Below are 12,549 nucleotides of genomic sequence, written 5' to 3' on the forward strand. Positions count from 1 at the left end.
GGTATTGGAATACACTTGTAAATAATTGTAGTCTTCTAACCTACGGTATTAAGGTAAAGCTATCTGAGACTTCCAAATGCAAAAAGCCTGATGCAAAACTGCTGAATCTCACAAGAAAAGCCCAAGTTGTGCAGGGTGTTCAAAAATTGTAAGAGCAAGACCAAGATCCTCAGAGCTGACTAGTAACGTTGTGTGTCCACACAGAAAGTATAGACGTGCAGCACTTCCTGCAAATGAAGCTCTAGTAAGGGTTCCTGAGGTTTGCATTAAAACTTGTGTTCCCAAGCAGGGTATATGGCTTGTGTAAAGCCTTGGACAGAGGGCCCTACTCTGGGTGTTCCCAGAGGTTGCACTCTGAGTAATGGAGCTATCTGCAGTAGTGATCAAAGCACTTGCTATTTCATGCCCACTGAATCTGCACTTCTAATGCACTGGAAAAAAAAATTAGCAGACTGACAAGGAAGGTTGAATGCTACAAAACATGCTTTATTTATCAAATGTAAGCTTTTCAGAATTTCAGGAAGGTCAAAAAATCCCCAAACAAGTTAAACTGGAATTCTTTGTGTTTGGCAGCTTAAAAGAATGCTTTCAGCTACAGCTGAGACCTTCAACTTTGCCTATAAATGAAACACTTTAAATAACAATCAGTTACACAACCTACTTACAATCAGCAGCTTATCTCACAAGACCTCTAATAACAAATTTTTGTGGCAGCAGCATATCCATCTGACTTCTCCAGTGTTGACCAGCTTTGTTTATTCTGACTGTCAATCGCTCTTTTAAGTGCTTCATCTGGCATAAGATCTGATTCTTTTACATCAGAATGGCTACAGCCAATTTTAGGGCATCTGTTAAAAAGAAAAGAGAAGCTCCATTACATTGGAAGAACTGTCTTTGTCAGATACAGGCTTTTACATAACATGTGCTCGTTTATTGTGTTTATATAGGATTCACTTTCTGTCAGTTCCTCATTACCTCTTTTCCTCTCCACCAGTTCTCTATAGTGAAAAGTAAATCCATTTATTTTAACTCATTGGAATCAACAGATGAAGGAAGGAAGGAACACAGCAAGAGACAGAGCCTCTCACCCATACATCACTCTCTTTGCTTCACATACACAAGCTGCATCAGGAATGATACTAGCATTGCATGGACATCTTTCTGACTTGGTTTCTGTCTTTGCAGTCCTCTGCAAACTGCAGGTAACCACCTCTTCTTACCTTACTAATCTGAGGTGGAAAAGTAAAATCTTCACTGATAGATAATTAGGAAAATTAATTTCTAGGGAAATAGATAAAAGAGAATGAGGTAAGTCAATCAGTGGACTATCGAGTTGGTGTAAAAATTTACATAGTCTTTTATGAACTGAGAAAGCAGAGAAAGGAGAGATGAGAGTTGAATTAACAGCCTCTAAGTGATAATCAAATATAAAATGTCTTACAACTACTTCAAATAGCCAGATAAAGACATCAGGGTGAGAGATATTCAGGGACCAAAGGTCAGTTTCCTTTGGCAGTGGCCCAAACATACATGGATGGTACCCGTAGTCAGAAATAACACTGTCCCTGAATTTTTCTAAGACTAACTTCTTGAGGCACTGAACTTATTTCCATTCAGCACTTGTAGCTTTTACTCCAGATTTGTCCACAGTGACTGTGTTTGTCATGGATAAATCACTTAATTGCTCAGTGCCTCAGTTTTCCCATTTATCACCTTATTAGAGCAATAGCTTGTGAGCTTAATGAATAACAAGTGCTCAGAAAGCTTTCCACACTTCCTGTAAGCATGAAGTATTAGTATGTCCTTCCAGGCAGTGGAAAATTGTGAGCAAACCAAGACACGTAAGAGTTGCCTAAAGGAGCCTGCAGTGAGGCTATCAGCACAGGACTGGTGGCTGTGCACACGTCAGCTGCAGAGCTGACATCCAGCCAGCTCCCTGCCAAGTGCACCAAAGGAATCCCATGTATTCAAACTGCAAAGTGCGTGTACGGAGACAGCCACTTCTGGAACTCCAGAGTAAGCAAAAGCTTTGATTTCAGAGTCGGGATAGAAAGTATTTCCCTAACCATGACTCTGCTCTACCAAGACACCTGGCAGAAGCACAGTTAAGTAGCAACACCATAATAATGGGGTACTCAAATGGGGAACTCATTGCCTCAGCTGGCCTTCCTTCCCACCACAGCAAACCGTGGTTTTTCAGAGTAGACTGCATTTTCACGAGAAAGGTTAAATTTACAGCAGGTTGGTGAGACTGGGCAGAGAAAACCAAGGAGTCTTTCTCAGTTTAGTTACAGAGAAGCTGAGTTATTGCAGTGCTTGTGCTTTTCAAGCACAGTGGAGTTATAATAACTGCAAGGTTGCAAGCTGAAAGCTCAGAATTAAGAACTGCTGGGATTCAGCCTGCACAAATAACTTCAGTTTGGGTATAAGGTAGCTTTTAAGGCTTACAAATTCAGTCATGTGGCCCTATTAGTTTTTCAGCAGTGCTGAAACTTTTGAGTCACCACAACAGACTCTACTCCCACGACATTTTCCTGATGGATTTAAGAACACAGAATTATTTAGATATGGACATCCTAAATTCAGTTCCATAGTGCAGAAAATATTTTGTTGTGGTTTTAGGCTGTTGAGAACATGCTTCCTAGCCTGTCTCTATCCTCCAGAATGCTCTCCAACTTGTGGCCTATTTCCTAACTCCTGCTCATTTTTGCAGCCAAGTTCTGCAATTCTGGCCATCCAAGTTGCTGGTTTTGTTTTTGCTTCCAAGATATTGCACCCATTCCACTTTTACTCCCTAGACTTCATAACACAGGCAAGGTACTTCTCAGTTGCACTTGAAGCTATCTTGACACGAAGGATACCCCAGTCAATGCTTGATTTCAGAGCAGTGCTTTCCTGTAGCCAAGAAGGAACATGGAATACAAAGTCCTGCACCACCTTTGTGTCCACATGACAGAGTATGTTGAGTCTTACAGAAACATAAGAGCAACCCACAGAGGAAGTAAGCTGACTGTGGCATTATCTTTGGGAAAATCAGGTTGCTAGTCTCTGACAGACCCTCCTGATCATGTGCAAACTGCAGACTTATTAAAAAGTTAACAACTGCTAAGTTTCCATGTGGTGACCAACCCCAAAGCATGAGGCTCTAGCATATATGGTGTGAAAAAAACAATGTGCAATCAATGAGGAAATATTACATCCTCTAAACTTGCTTTAAAAAGTGTTTGAGCCCCTTTATCGCTTAAAAAAATATTAATAATCAAACCCATTGTTAATTTGAAACTCATTTTGAGAGAATTTCATGTGTCAAAATTCAACTGTTGGACTCAATGATCTTTGAGGTCTCTTCCAACCTTGGTAATACTGTGATACTGTGATAGTTACATTAAAGAAAAACCAATCCTGTGTGGAAAGTGGCAGGCTGCTTTGGTGATGTAAAATAAGAATGATCTAATTGAATTGCAGTAGGATCTGACTAATCCTGTCTGATCATTCTTCAACAGCCTGATCTAGTGTGGGGTGTCCCTGCCCATGGCAGGGGGGTTGGAACTGGATGATCCTTGTGGTCCCTTCCAACCCTGACTGATACTATGATACTATGAAATTTCTGTTTGATTGTCCTTAAACTCTGTCCTACCTAAAAAGTGATGGTTTAGTATTCCTCACTTTAACATTTATTTCTGTGTTTTAATATTTCTCAGATGTGTGGAATGTCACTGCAAAAGAGGTTGCAGAGAGGAGACTTCCCTCCCCCCCCCTTAATTTCAGGGATTGCTAAATAAGCAGTGGGAACAAAATAAGCAACTAAATTTTAGGAAGAAAAAGTTTATTGTTTGTGGCTATACAAAATCTCTCTGCTGCTGTTGTGCAGGTACCACGAGTGGCTGTAACTTCCACACACACTTCCTAAATGTTTCCTTACACTTTGTTTTCATTAGAAAGAAAAGCTCCTTCTCGTGTACAGTACTAATGAGGAGACTGTGACTGGGGCAGACACTGAGGTATTACTTCCTGCAGCCTTGCCAATCCAAACACATTTTCTAGAGCAAGTGGAGTATAATTCCACTTACACAGCAAAGCAAATAGCTTTTCCACACATTCTTGGTAGCTTACCGGACTTTTTTCTTTTGCTGCTTTTTATTCTGGATGATTTTTAGAATGGCATCTTCTTCATAAATATGTCCACAGACTTTGTTTCGAACCGGCCTCTTCATTTCCATCTGTAATCAATAAGGTTTGATTTAAGGGAACTGATAATGCCCACGAAAAGACTTCTTACGTGATTTTATGTAAAACAGCAGGAAGTGTGTTTGCCATTTAGAGAAGGCACTCCACTCAAATTACAGGGTTAGATCCTGCATGAGCAACTGCATTTCTACTACATGGAGTTTCTTTCCAGGCAATGTTGCTCTTTGGTGATGCTTGTAATTCATACTGCCTGATTTTTTTTTTACAAGCATTGCTGTTTGGTAATAAACAATTCAATGAACCATAAGAAATAGCTATTTCCCAATAGTTACTGTAGTGGTGATAGCATACCTGTGTAATGGGACAAATAAAGTTCATCTGACTCTGAGTCACAGCTATATCTTCATCGATTTGTTCAATGGCCTCATCATTATCTAACTGATGACGAACTATAATAGAAAACAAGGCAATTTTCATTTAATATAGATAGCCAATACTTAAGAAAATAAAAACCAGCATTTGCCAAACATTATCTCACCATGGTATCTACGATGCCATCACGTATTTCTGTACCACTCCCTAAACAAGATACTGCAATAAATACTGTACTGTTAGAAAGCATGTATTTTGAAATGATAGCCACTCGAGGGGTGTCTGTGTGTCTATTTATACCCAATGCTACAAAGGAGGTTGGGAAGCAAGCTGACCTGAATACACGCAATGCCTTTGGTACTCTCTGTTCAGGTTCACCAAAAACCAGTAACATGCAGCTAAGTCACCAAAATGATTTTAAAAAAGGATGATGTGGAGCTTTTACAGACTTGGCAGCCCTACCATTGAGATCAGTTTGTGTCTGAATGTCATAAATGGGCTTGCCATTTAGCTTGTACACCTAGTATCTATTTTGAGAGGAATTTGTACTATTTATCATAATGCATCACTTGTAAAGTGCTGCTGCTGTATTTTAACAAGACTGTAACTAGCAAAAAACAAAAGCCAGGAGAGTGTTATTTGAGGTCGATAGAAACATAAATGAAGTAACCTTTTCAAGGTGGAGGGGCAGAATAAAGTACTATGATCTCCCAGAAAACACCTGATGGCCCAGTGCCAGGAAATGAGGTACAGGTAAACAAGAAGAAATCCACCTTCAGCTACAGAGGATGCAAGTCCCCACCTTTACCAGAGGAAGGCAAAGTGTAAGCAACTCCATACTCAGGGGCACACCAGCCCAGGGTTCCACAGAGAATCTAATTAGCCAGTAAATATCTGAGACACACAAGCAGCTAAAGAGGATTTATATCACTAAGTACAACCTTAATGAATGTAGAGACTTTTATCTTTTCCTTTGTTCTTTTACTGGGAATCTAGGCTTTTAGTTGAATGCATTCATTTATCTTCAAATCTTATCTGGTAATAATAGGAAACTTAACACCTGCCATAACTTTCCATTCCTTTGGGGCAGTTCTGCAATGTTTTTGCCCTGGGGTGTAGTCCTCAAAGTGTCCTAAGCTCAATAGAACCTATTTCTCTCTGCTTTGCAATTTAGCAACACAGGGTTTGGAGAGGAAGAAATCCTTCTGTGGCCTGTGTTGGCTTCAACTGCCAAGTGAGCAGTGAGAAACACAAGTGAGTGAACATGAATGGTTTAGTTACTTCATGATTTGCCTCCTACAAAGTCTCAGTCCTGGTTCCCTTTGCTGCTATGGCACACCATCAGTGATCTTTACATCCCTGGTATGCAGTTTTCCACATCTGTTAAGATCCAGTGTTTCCTTACTTCTGGTCAATTCTGCACACCTGTATAACACCAACACCTTCCAGATGATAACAGCAGGCATCACTCTTGGAGCAGTCACAATCTCTCACATCTTGTCTAGACTGAGCATAGTGCCACACCAGCCAGCACAGTCTCTGGCCAAAGTACTTCTGGCACTGATATTGCAGCCATCTCTCCACCACAGCACCTCTCAGTATGCAGTTTTATTTGCATATTTTTTCTTACTCCTTAACAGAGCTTGCCCTTCTCTCCATTGCAATATAGCAAGAGTTTTCTAAGCACTCAGACATGTTTCTGACACAGGTACTCCTGCAAATACATAGGCAATACCAAAGCAAGCATCTGTTTCTTTTACTAAGGCCTCATTCAATCAATAGGGTATGGATGCAGAGGAAAAATAAGCTTAAATGTCCAATACTACTACTACTAATAATAATGTTAAGGCTTTCATCTCCAAGAATATCAACATACCTTCACCAGATACTGCCCCCCCTTACAAAAGTGAACACTTGCAAATCAAAAGGAATAGTAGACACAGTTCCACAAATACCAAAACTACAATGGAACTGACATCAGAGAAATATTTGCAGCAGCTACATTTTCAGAAAGTAAAATCTGTCACATGTTATTCTTAGACTGTTCATCTATAGGGTTTATTCTATCATAAACACATAGTATTTTGAAAAAAAAAATACAATTGGGGGAAGAATGGGGGCTTATAATGAAGCTTTTTCAAACATAAAACAATGGGTGAAATCCCCCTGAGACAGCGAGACTAAACAATATTGCAACTATTAGCAGGTGCCAGCTTTGGCATGGGCTGCTTTATTTAAATACCACACTGACTTGCTTCCTGTGAATAATGCTAACAAAGAACAAGAGAATCAGAATTTCCTTAAATTCATGTATCTGCAAATGTTGACATGCTGCAGCACTAATCATTCCTACCGAAAACATTTGTAAACTCCCATTTCTCCATGTTACACTTTGTTTCAACTCATGAACTTGGCATGGAGTTCCAGTGTACCAGAGCATCATACCAGTCAGTGAAGTTAGAGCGTAGCAGTACTAGCAAGATCTAGGACAGGTGATATTTTGCCAAGGATGATTGTTGTTGTATCCACATGCAGATGCCAAGGGAGGAGAGTAAAGCTTTAAAATGTGGGGCTTGTGCCTGTGATTTAACTTAAAAGCTAAGCATTCCCAGTTAAGCATGTCTGTGGCCTCTTCTGAAGAATGTTCACCATGTGCAGCACCTTCTAACTTTGCTGAAGAGTCCCCACTTCACCCATTACTTCTGTGTGTGCTCACTTTAGTACCAACACAAGAACTTGGAAGACTATGTTGAAGCAGCCAAGTCTGAAAATATGAGCTCAAGCTTGGGTACTACTGCTTGAGTCTCCCCTGAAGGCCTCAAGCCTCTAAATTATGTAAGCTAAATCACAGGCTGTATTTACCTCTTTCTTGTTCTGGCTCCATGCGTTGAGGCCCACTCCTTGTAGGTGGGATATATTAATCTTTCTGGATTCAAATCACCCTCTGGCTGCAAGTTTATCTTAAGCACTTTGGGTTGCACTTTATTTGCAATGATTTTGTATCTGCTTTACCAGAATGGGGCCCTGATTTCAAGAGATTATCACAGCATAAATGAATAATTATTTAAAATATTTTCTTTTCACAAGCAGCTGACATTTTAAATAATACATATGTAAGCTTGAGATGATGCAAGTGATACCTCAAACATGTCAATAGCAAGTTAAAATAAATCAGATATATCCCCCAGAGATTTGTTGTCATTGCTTGACACTCTGGGTTACAGGAAGGGAGAGGAAAATAACTTTTTTCAATTACAGTAAGTTATGTAGTGGTTACACAAGGTACACACACATCTCAAACTGATCAGTAAAATGCTCTGAATCATAGATGTATACCTGTAACTTCATATTGGAAGACCTTTTCATTAAGGACAAAGAGATTTTTTTAACCAAATGAAATGTACCAAATTTTGAAGGATGCTACTTGCAAGTCTGGCTATTCTATAGGAAGAAGAAATTAAACACAGGGTCATTGTCATACATATTTCAGCTAAGTCAGGTTGCATTTTTGTACAATGGAGTTCTCCTTGCAAATTAAAACCAGATGCAGAAAACACTAAGTCATTGTTCCTGAAATTCTGATGTTGCCTTAAGTAACAGCAGCACATACATCTCTTTTCATAGTCTAAGAGATTACATTTTAAGAGCCTTGAAGAGTTTCTAGTTTTCCATTCCAGACGATTGAAACCTATTATGAGTATTAGTAACTCACTTTCTACCTGGCTGTCTCAGCAGTGATGTTTACAGCTAATTAATGCCCACTGTTGTAATAAAACTGCATTCTCATAAAGGTATCTATTTTTGGTAACACATCATAATGAATTTTGCCACTGCCAACTGTTTTTTACTTATTCAATTTTAATTAAAAGCTGGTAGGACTTTATATCTCTATCACTTTCATCTCTTGATAAATGTGTGACTAATATGCCTCAGCTCAGTTTTTACCTCCTCTGCTGAGAGAGAGAACTTTACAGCCAACTTTTAAAACTAAGAAAACCATAGTGCAGAGATGTTAACTGCTATATTATCAATTATTTTAAGCATGGATAGTACACTTGTTAAAAACAAGTATCAGAGGGAAGACCTCCGTTGTCATTGTCACTTCTGTGACACACCGACTGCTCATGCTTCCAAGGCCAACAACATTCTCTACCCAACTCCTGTTTCTCTAAGCTGGCACTGAGTGAGTACATGTTGCAATGTAAACTTAATTGATTTATTTCCTTTGGTGCTGCACTGTTCTGCCTTCTCACCTGCCATCAGTCAGACACTAATCCTGGAAATCAAAGGGTGATGTTAAGCATGGAGGATTGAGTCTTTGTAAGCCTGAGCCACTAGACAGACAAGGTCTTGGCTCCCAAGAGGGTCTATTGTACTGCTGACTCCATAGAAATAACAGCAACTCATCCAGGCTGGGAAAAATCCTACCTCTGAAAGCTCTAAAAAAACATGAATCTCATGAGGGCAAGACAAATGGCAAGTGGTCCTGCCAGCAGGACAGAGAAAACAATAAAAGTGGGGGAGGCACAGGACATCATCACATTCAAGAGTTGTATTCTAAGAGTCAGAAGGACTCTGGAACATTGCTAGCGTAGGGTGAGTAAGGTCCAAGGAAAAGACTAAAGGAGGGAATAGCCCAAATGCCACTTTCTGGAGAACACACTGCTGAGACCACCATGGGCCATGTTTAAGAGTAGGTCAGAATGTGCATTAGTGCTCTGAGTTGGACTTCAGATCCAGAGATACAGACCTAAGAACAAATCTCCTGTGTCCTGCCCCTGGGATGGATCCACAGCAAATGCTGCAGGAAGAATGAAAGAAGAGGGGAAGCACAGAGTAATATCTTCCTGGGAATGCTTCCCAGTCTCTAGCAGTTTGTGGCCAAGGACTTCCTGAGTCAGAGGTAATATCTTTGTATTTAATAAGCCCTGGAGTTTTCCTCCAATGAATCAGTCTAAACTTGGAGAGAGGAATTTGGGCCTGGACTTTTCAGGTTGATTAGACACATTTATCTTTGCTAGAAAAGTTAGCAACAGTTTAATTTTCCTTGAAACTTGCCACAGAGGCTGCAGGTTACAGTTTAATTCGAGGGAAAATAAGGTGTGCAAGCTACAGCTGCAAACAGTTCAAAGGCTTTCTGCTTTAGCCAGAGGCATGTGATAGTTTAATTTGCCTACCAAGCCAAACTAGGCTTTGCATTAAAGTACATTACAATTTGATTACTTGCTGGTGTTGCAATACATGAGTTGATCTAAGGAAGGTGGCCTCTAACATGTTGCTCCAGATTGCAATTGCAAATATGATTTACTTGCTCCAGCCCAGGCCAAACAACTCACAAGTCCCTTGTATGTGTCATGTTTTATACATACTTGTGTAAGAAGTACATAGATGTGCTTTTGGGCAATCCAGAATAAAATAACAAACCCATAAATACAAGCCATTCTGATTTTCCTGGAGTGTTAAAGACAAATTAGATGAACAAATTAGCAAATTGTTAGTTCCTTTACCTAGTAAGAGTGAGAAAGGACAGTACCCTGCAGTAAGCAACAATCCTCTATAAACTCCTTTAATGCCATCAAATTCACAGCACTTGCCCATTTTACAGTAATTGGTCCCACTAAGCTGCAGGCTTTTAAAATACACTACTCCAGATGGAAGTACTGTTCCTGCTTTATCCTTTCATTACAGGGTACAGCTGATTGATGCCAGTTTTCCTGAATGACCTTAAAATGAAGAGAGACTATGAACTGATGATAATGTTATGGGATGCAAATCTACATGAAGGAGACAGAAAGACACCTGAAGCTACATACAAGCCAACAAACTCCAGAGGTGCCCTGTGAAACCTTCAACTCATACACTGTTTTAAGTGAGAAGTTAGACATCATCTTTGCTTTTAGATTTTGGGAAAATCATACTGTTGTGCAGTGGGAGCTATGTCCCTAGAAATGCAAACAGAAAGGGTATCTTCAATTATAAGCTACACAAATTGAACAGTTTGGTATGCAAACACACAAAGGCAGCTTTCTTGCTCCCTCTATTACTGCAAACAACCATGAAAAATCCACACTTCAAAGTCCATGGATGACATTTCAAACAGCAGTTTCCTCATCACTGCAGTCTGGACTCGATCTGAAGAAGCTCCTGGGGGAGATGAAGATTACCTAAAAAGATGTCATGAGAGCTCAGCAGGAAGCTCAGAGGAGCCACTATTTCTGGAAAATCTAAGAAGGCCATATTTGTGCATCTTAACTATCATCAACCACAATGGCATGTAAACTTAATAAGCAAGTTAAACACCAAAGGCTTGCTGAAAATAAACTTAACTGATAAACAGACTACTTAAAGAACCAGGAAAATTCAAGTCCACATAAAAGCGTGCCAGGCATGTAACAAGAAAGCAAAAGTTTTAGGGCTGCCACAACACAAGCAAAGCAAGACAAAACCCCTGGAATATCTTAGGGGGGGTGGGGAATAAATCAGATACTAGGCTACTAAATCACAAATATATGTAAAGAATGCTTTTATTACTTGAGTTTTCTCCAGCTTCTAGAAGAAAAAAGGCTGAGCAATCACTGCTTCATAGACTATGTTGCATAAAGGCAATTTCCATGCTTAGAGAGCATCATTTCATATAAAATAGATTACAACAATATCACAGACATTAAAATGGAAGAAATTCACTCCAGAGAGATGAAAGAAAAAGTTGCAAAAGATGCAACCAAGGAAGGGGTAAAAAAAAAGGCCTGTCAGTTCATTAAAAGATGAACCACTTTCCATTACTAACATTGTGGTCAGATTCTGGAATGTCACTGATGCAATGCTAACCATCAAATGACATGAGCATGTAGGGCTTGCCTACACAGGGAAGTTGTTGCAAAATAAGTGAGGGTGTGAATGTAGAATGCATTAGCTACTTGGCAATAACTCACTGTGTGGACGCTCTTATTCTGCACTAGGAGTGCCTTTTGGCTGTTAAGCCTAATCCACTTCCACAGTGGACTTGAGAAAGGCACTGTACATGCTGGACAGTGAGCAGTGAGAGGAAAGCTGTCAGTATTGACAGCAGCTTGGAGCAACACCCATTTATGCCTGAGTCCTTAGCAGTCCCTGGATGTTCTATTCCATAAATTTAATCCTGACTTTCTCAGAGCAAACTATGCCAAGTAATCTCTGCATATTAGCTCACAAGCAGAAACTGTGTCTATGTCATCTCTGAACAAAAAGCAACATGACACATCTTGTAACCTATATGGCTAGAGGTTGCTTTACCCACTCAGTATGTCATTGGCACATGGTTGCAGTCATTCACTTCTGAAAAGTTGAACTGGTGACACGTTTTCAGATGGAACAAACTTTTGCTAGAAAACACTCCTGGGCAGAACTCTTCCAAGGCACAGAAAGTGAGGGACAGAAAATAAGAACAGGCAATCAGAAAACTGGACCAGGTAGCGTAGCTTCCTAGCAGTCTATCCCATGCACTGCTATGGAACCTATGAACTAGCTCCCAGCTAGCCCAAAAGATAACATCCCTAGAAAAGTATCATTCTGATTAACATGTCAATCTGTTTCTTCATGTTCTCATCACAAGACTTTTCGGCAAAGACTTCACCATATCTCCTTCCTAAACAGCTCTGGTGAAAAACACCTTTAAAAAGTCACCAAAACAATGTTCCCAGCCCTGATGTCAGAAGAGTGGTGAATACAAATGCAGTTAGTAGTAGTTTGTCATGTTAGGACTTAGGTAGGAATATTTATGAGGTGTACAGTGAGAGGGACTGAAACTTGAACATTAACCTGTTGATTTTGTGATTGGCAAGGATGGCACTGGCTCAGCAGCTGCCTGAAACTGCAGAGAGCAGAGAGCAGAGAGCAGAGAAAGGACAGTCTCTCAGCTTCAGGAATCAGCAGGTTTGTAGTACAGGAAATGACCTCCACTGCCCCCCTTCACCCAAAAGAAAAGTGGAGAGACAAATCTGCCTTTTTACC

At 40.1% G+C, this 12,549-nt stretch overlaps 1 protein-coding gene across 1 annotated transcript in view; it reads right to left on the reverse strand.

The window, feature by feature from the left end:
* Positions 1-449: 449 nt before the first annotated feature.
* NSMCE2 (NSE2 (MMS21) homolog, SMC5-SMC6 complex SUMO ligase) overlaps positions 450-12,549 on the reverse strand; it is a 126,576-nt gene continuing 114,476 nt past the window's right edge. Inside the window, exons 4-6 of the mRNA XM_009910646.2 lie at positions 4,540-4,637; positions 4,114-4,220; positions 450-848 (exon numbers count right to left, since the gene is read on the reverse strand). Of these exons, the coding sequence (XP_009908948.1) occupies positions 692-848; positions 4,114-4,220; positions 4,540-4,637 (362 nt within the window). The 3' untranslated portion in view covers positions 450-691. The remainder of the gene's footprint in view (positions 849-4,113; positions 4,221-4,539; positions 4,638-12,549) is intronic.

Source organism: Dryobates pubescens, chromosome 14, assembly GCF_014839835.1.
Source record: "Dryobates pubescens isolate bDryPub1 chromosome 14, bDryPub1.pri, whole genome shotgun sequence".
Lineage (NCBI taxonomy): Eukaryota > Metazoa > Chordata > Aves > Piciformes > Picidae > Dryobates > Dryobates pubescens.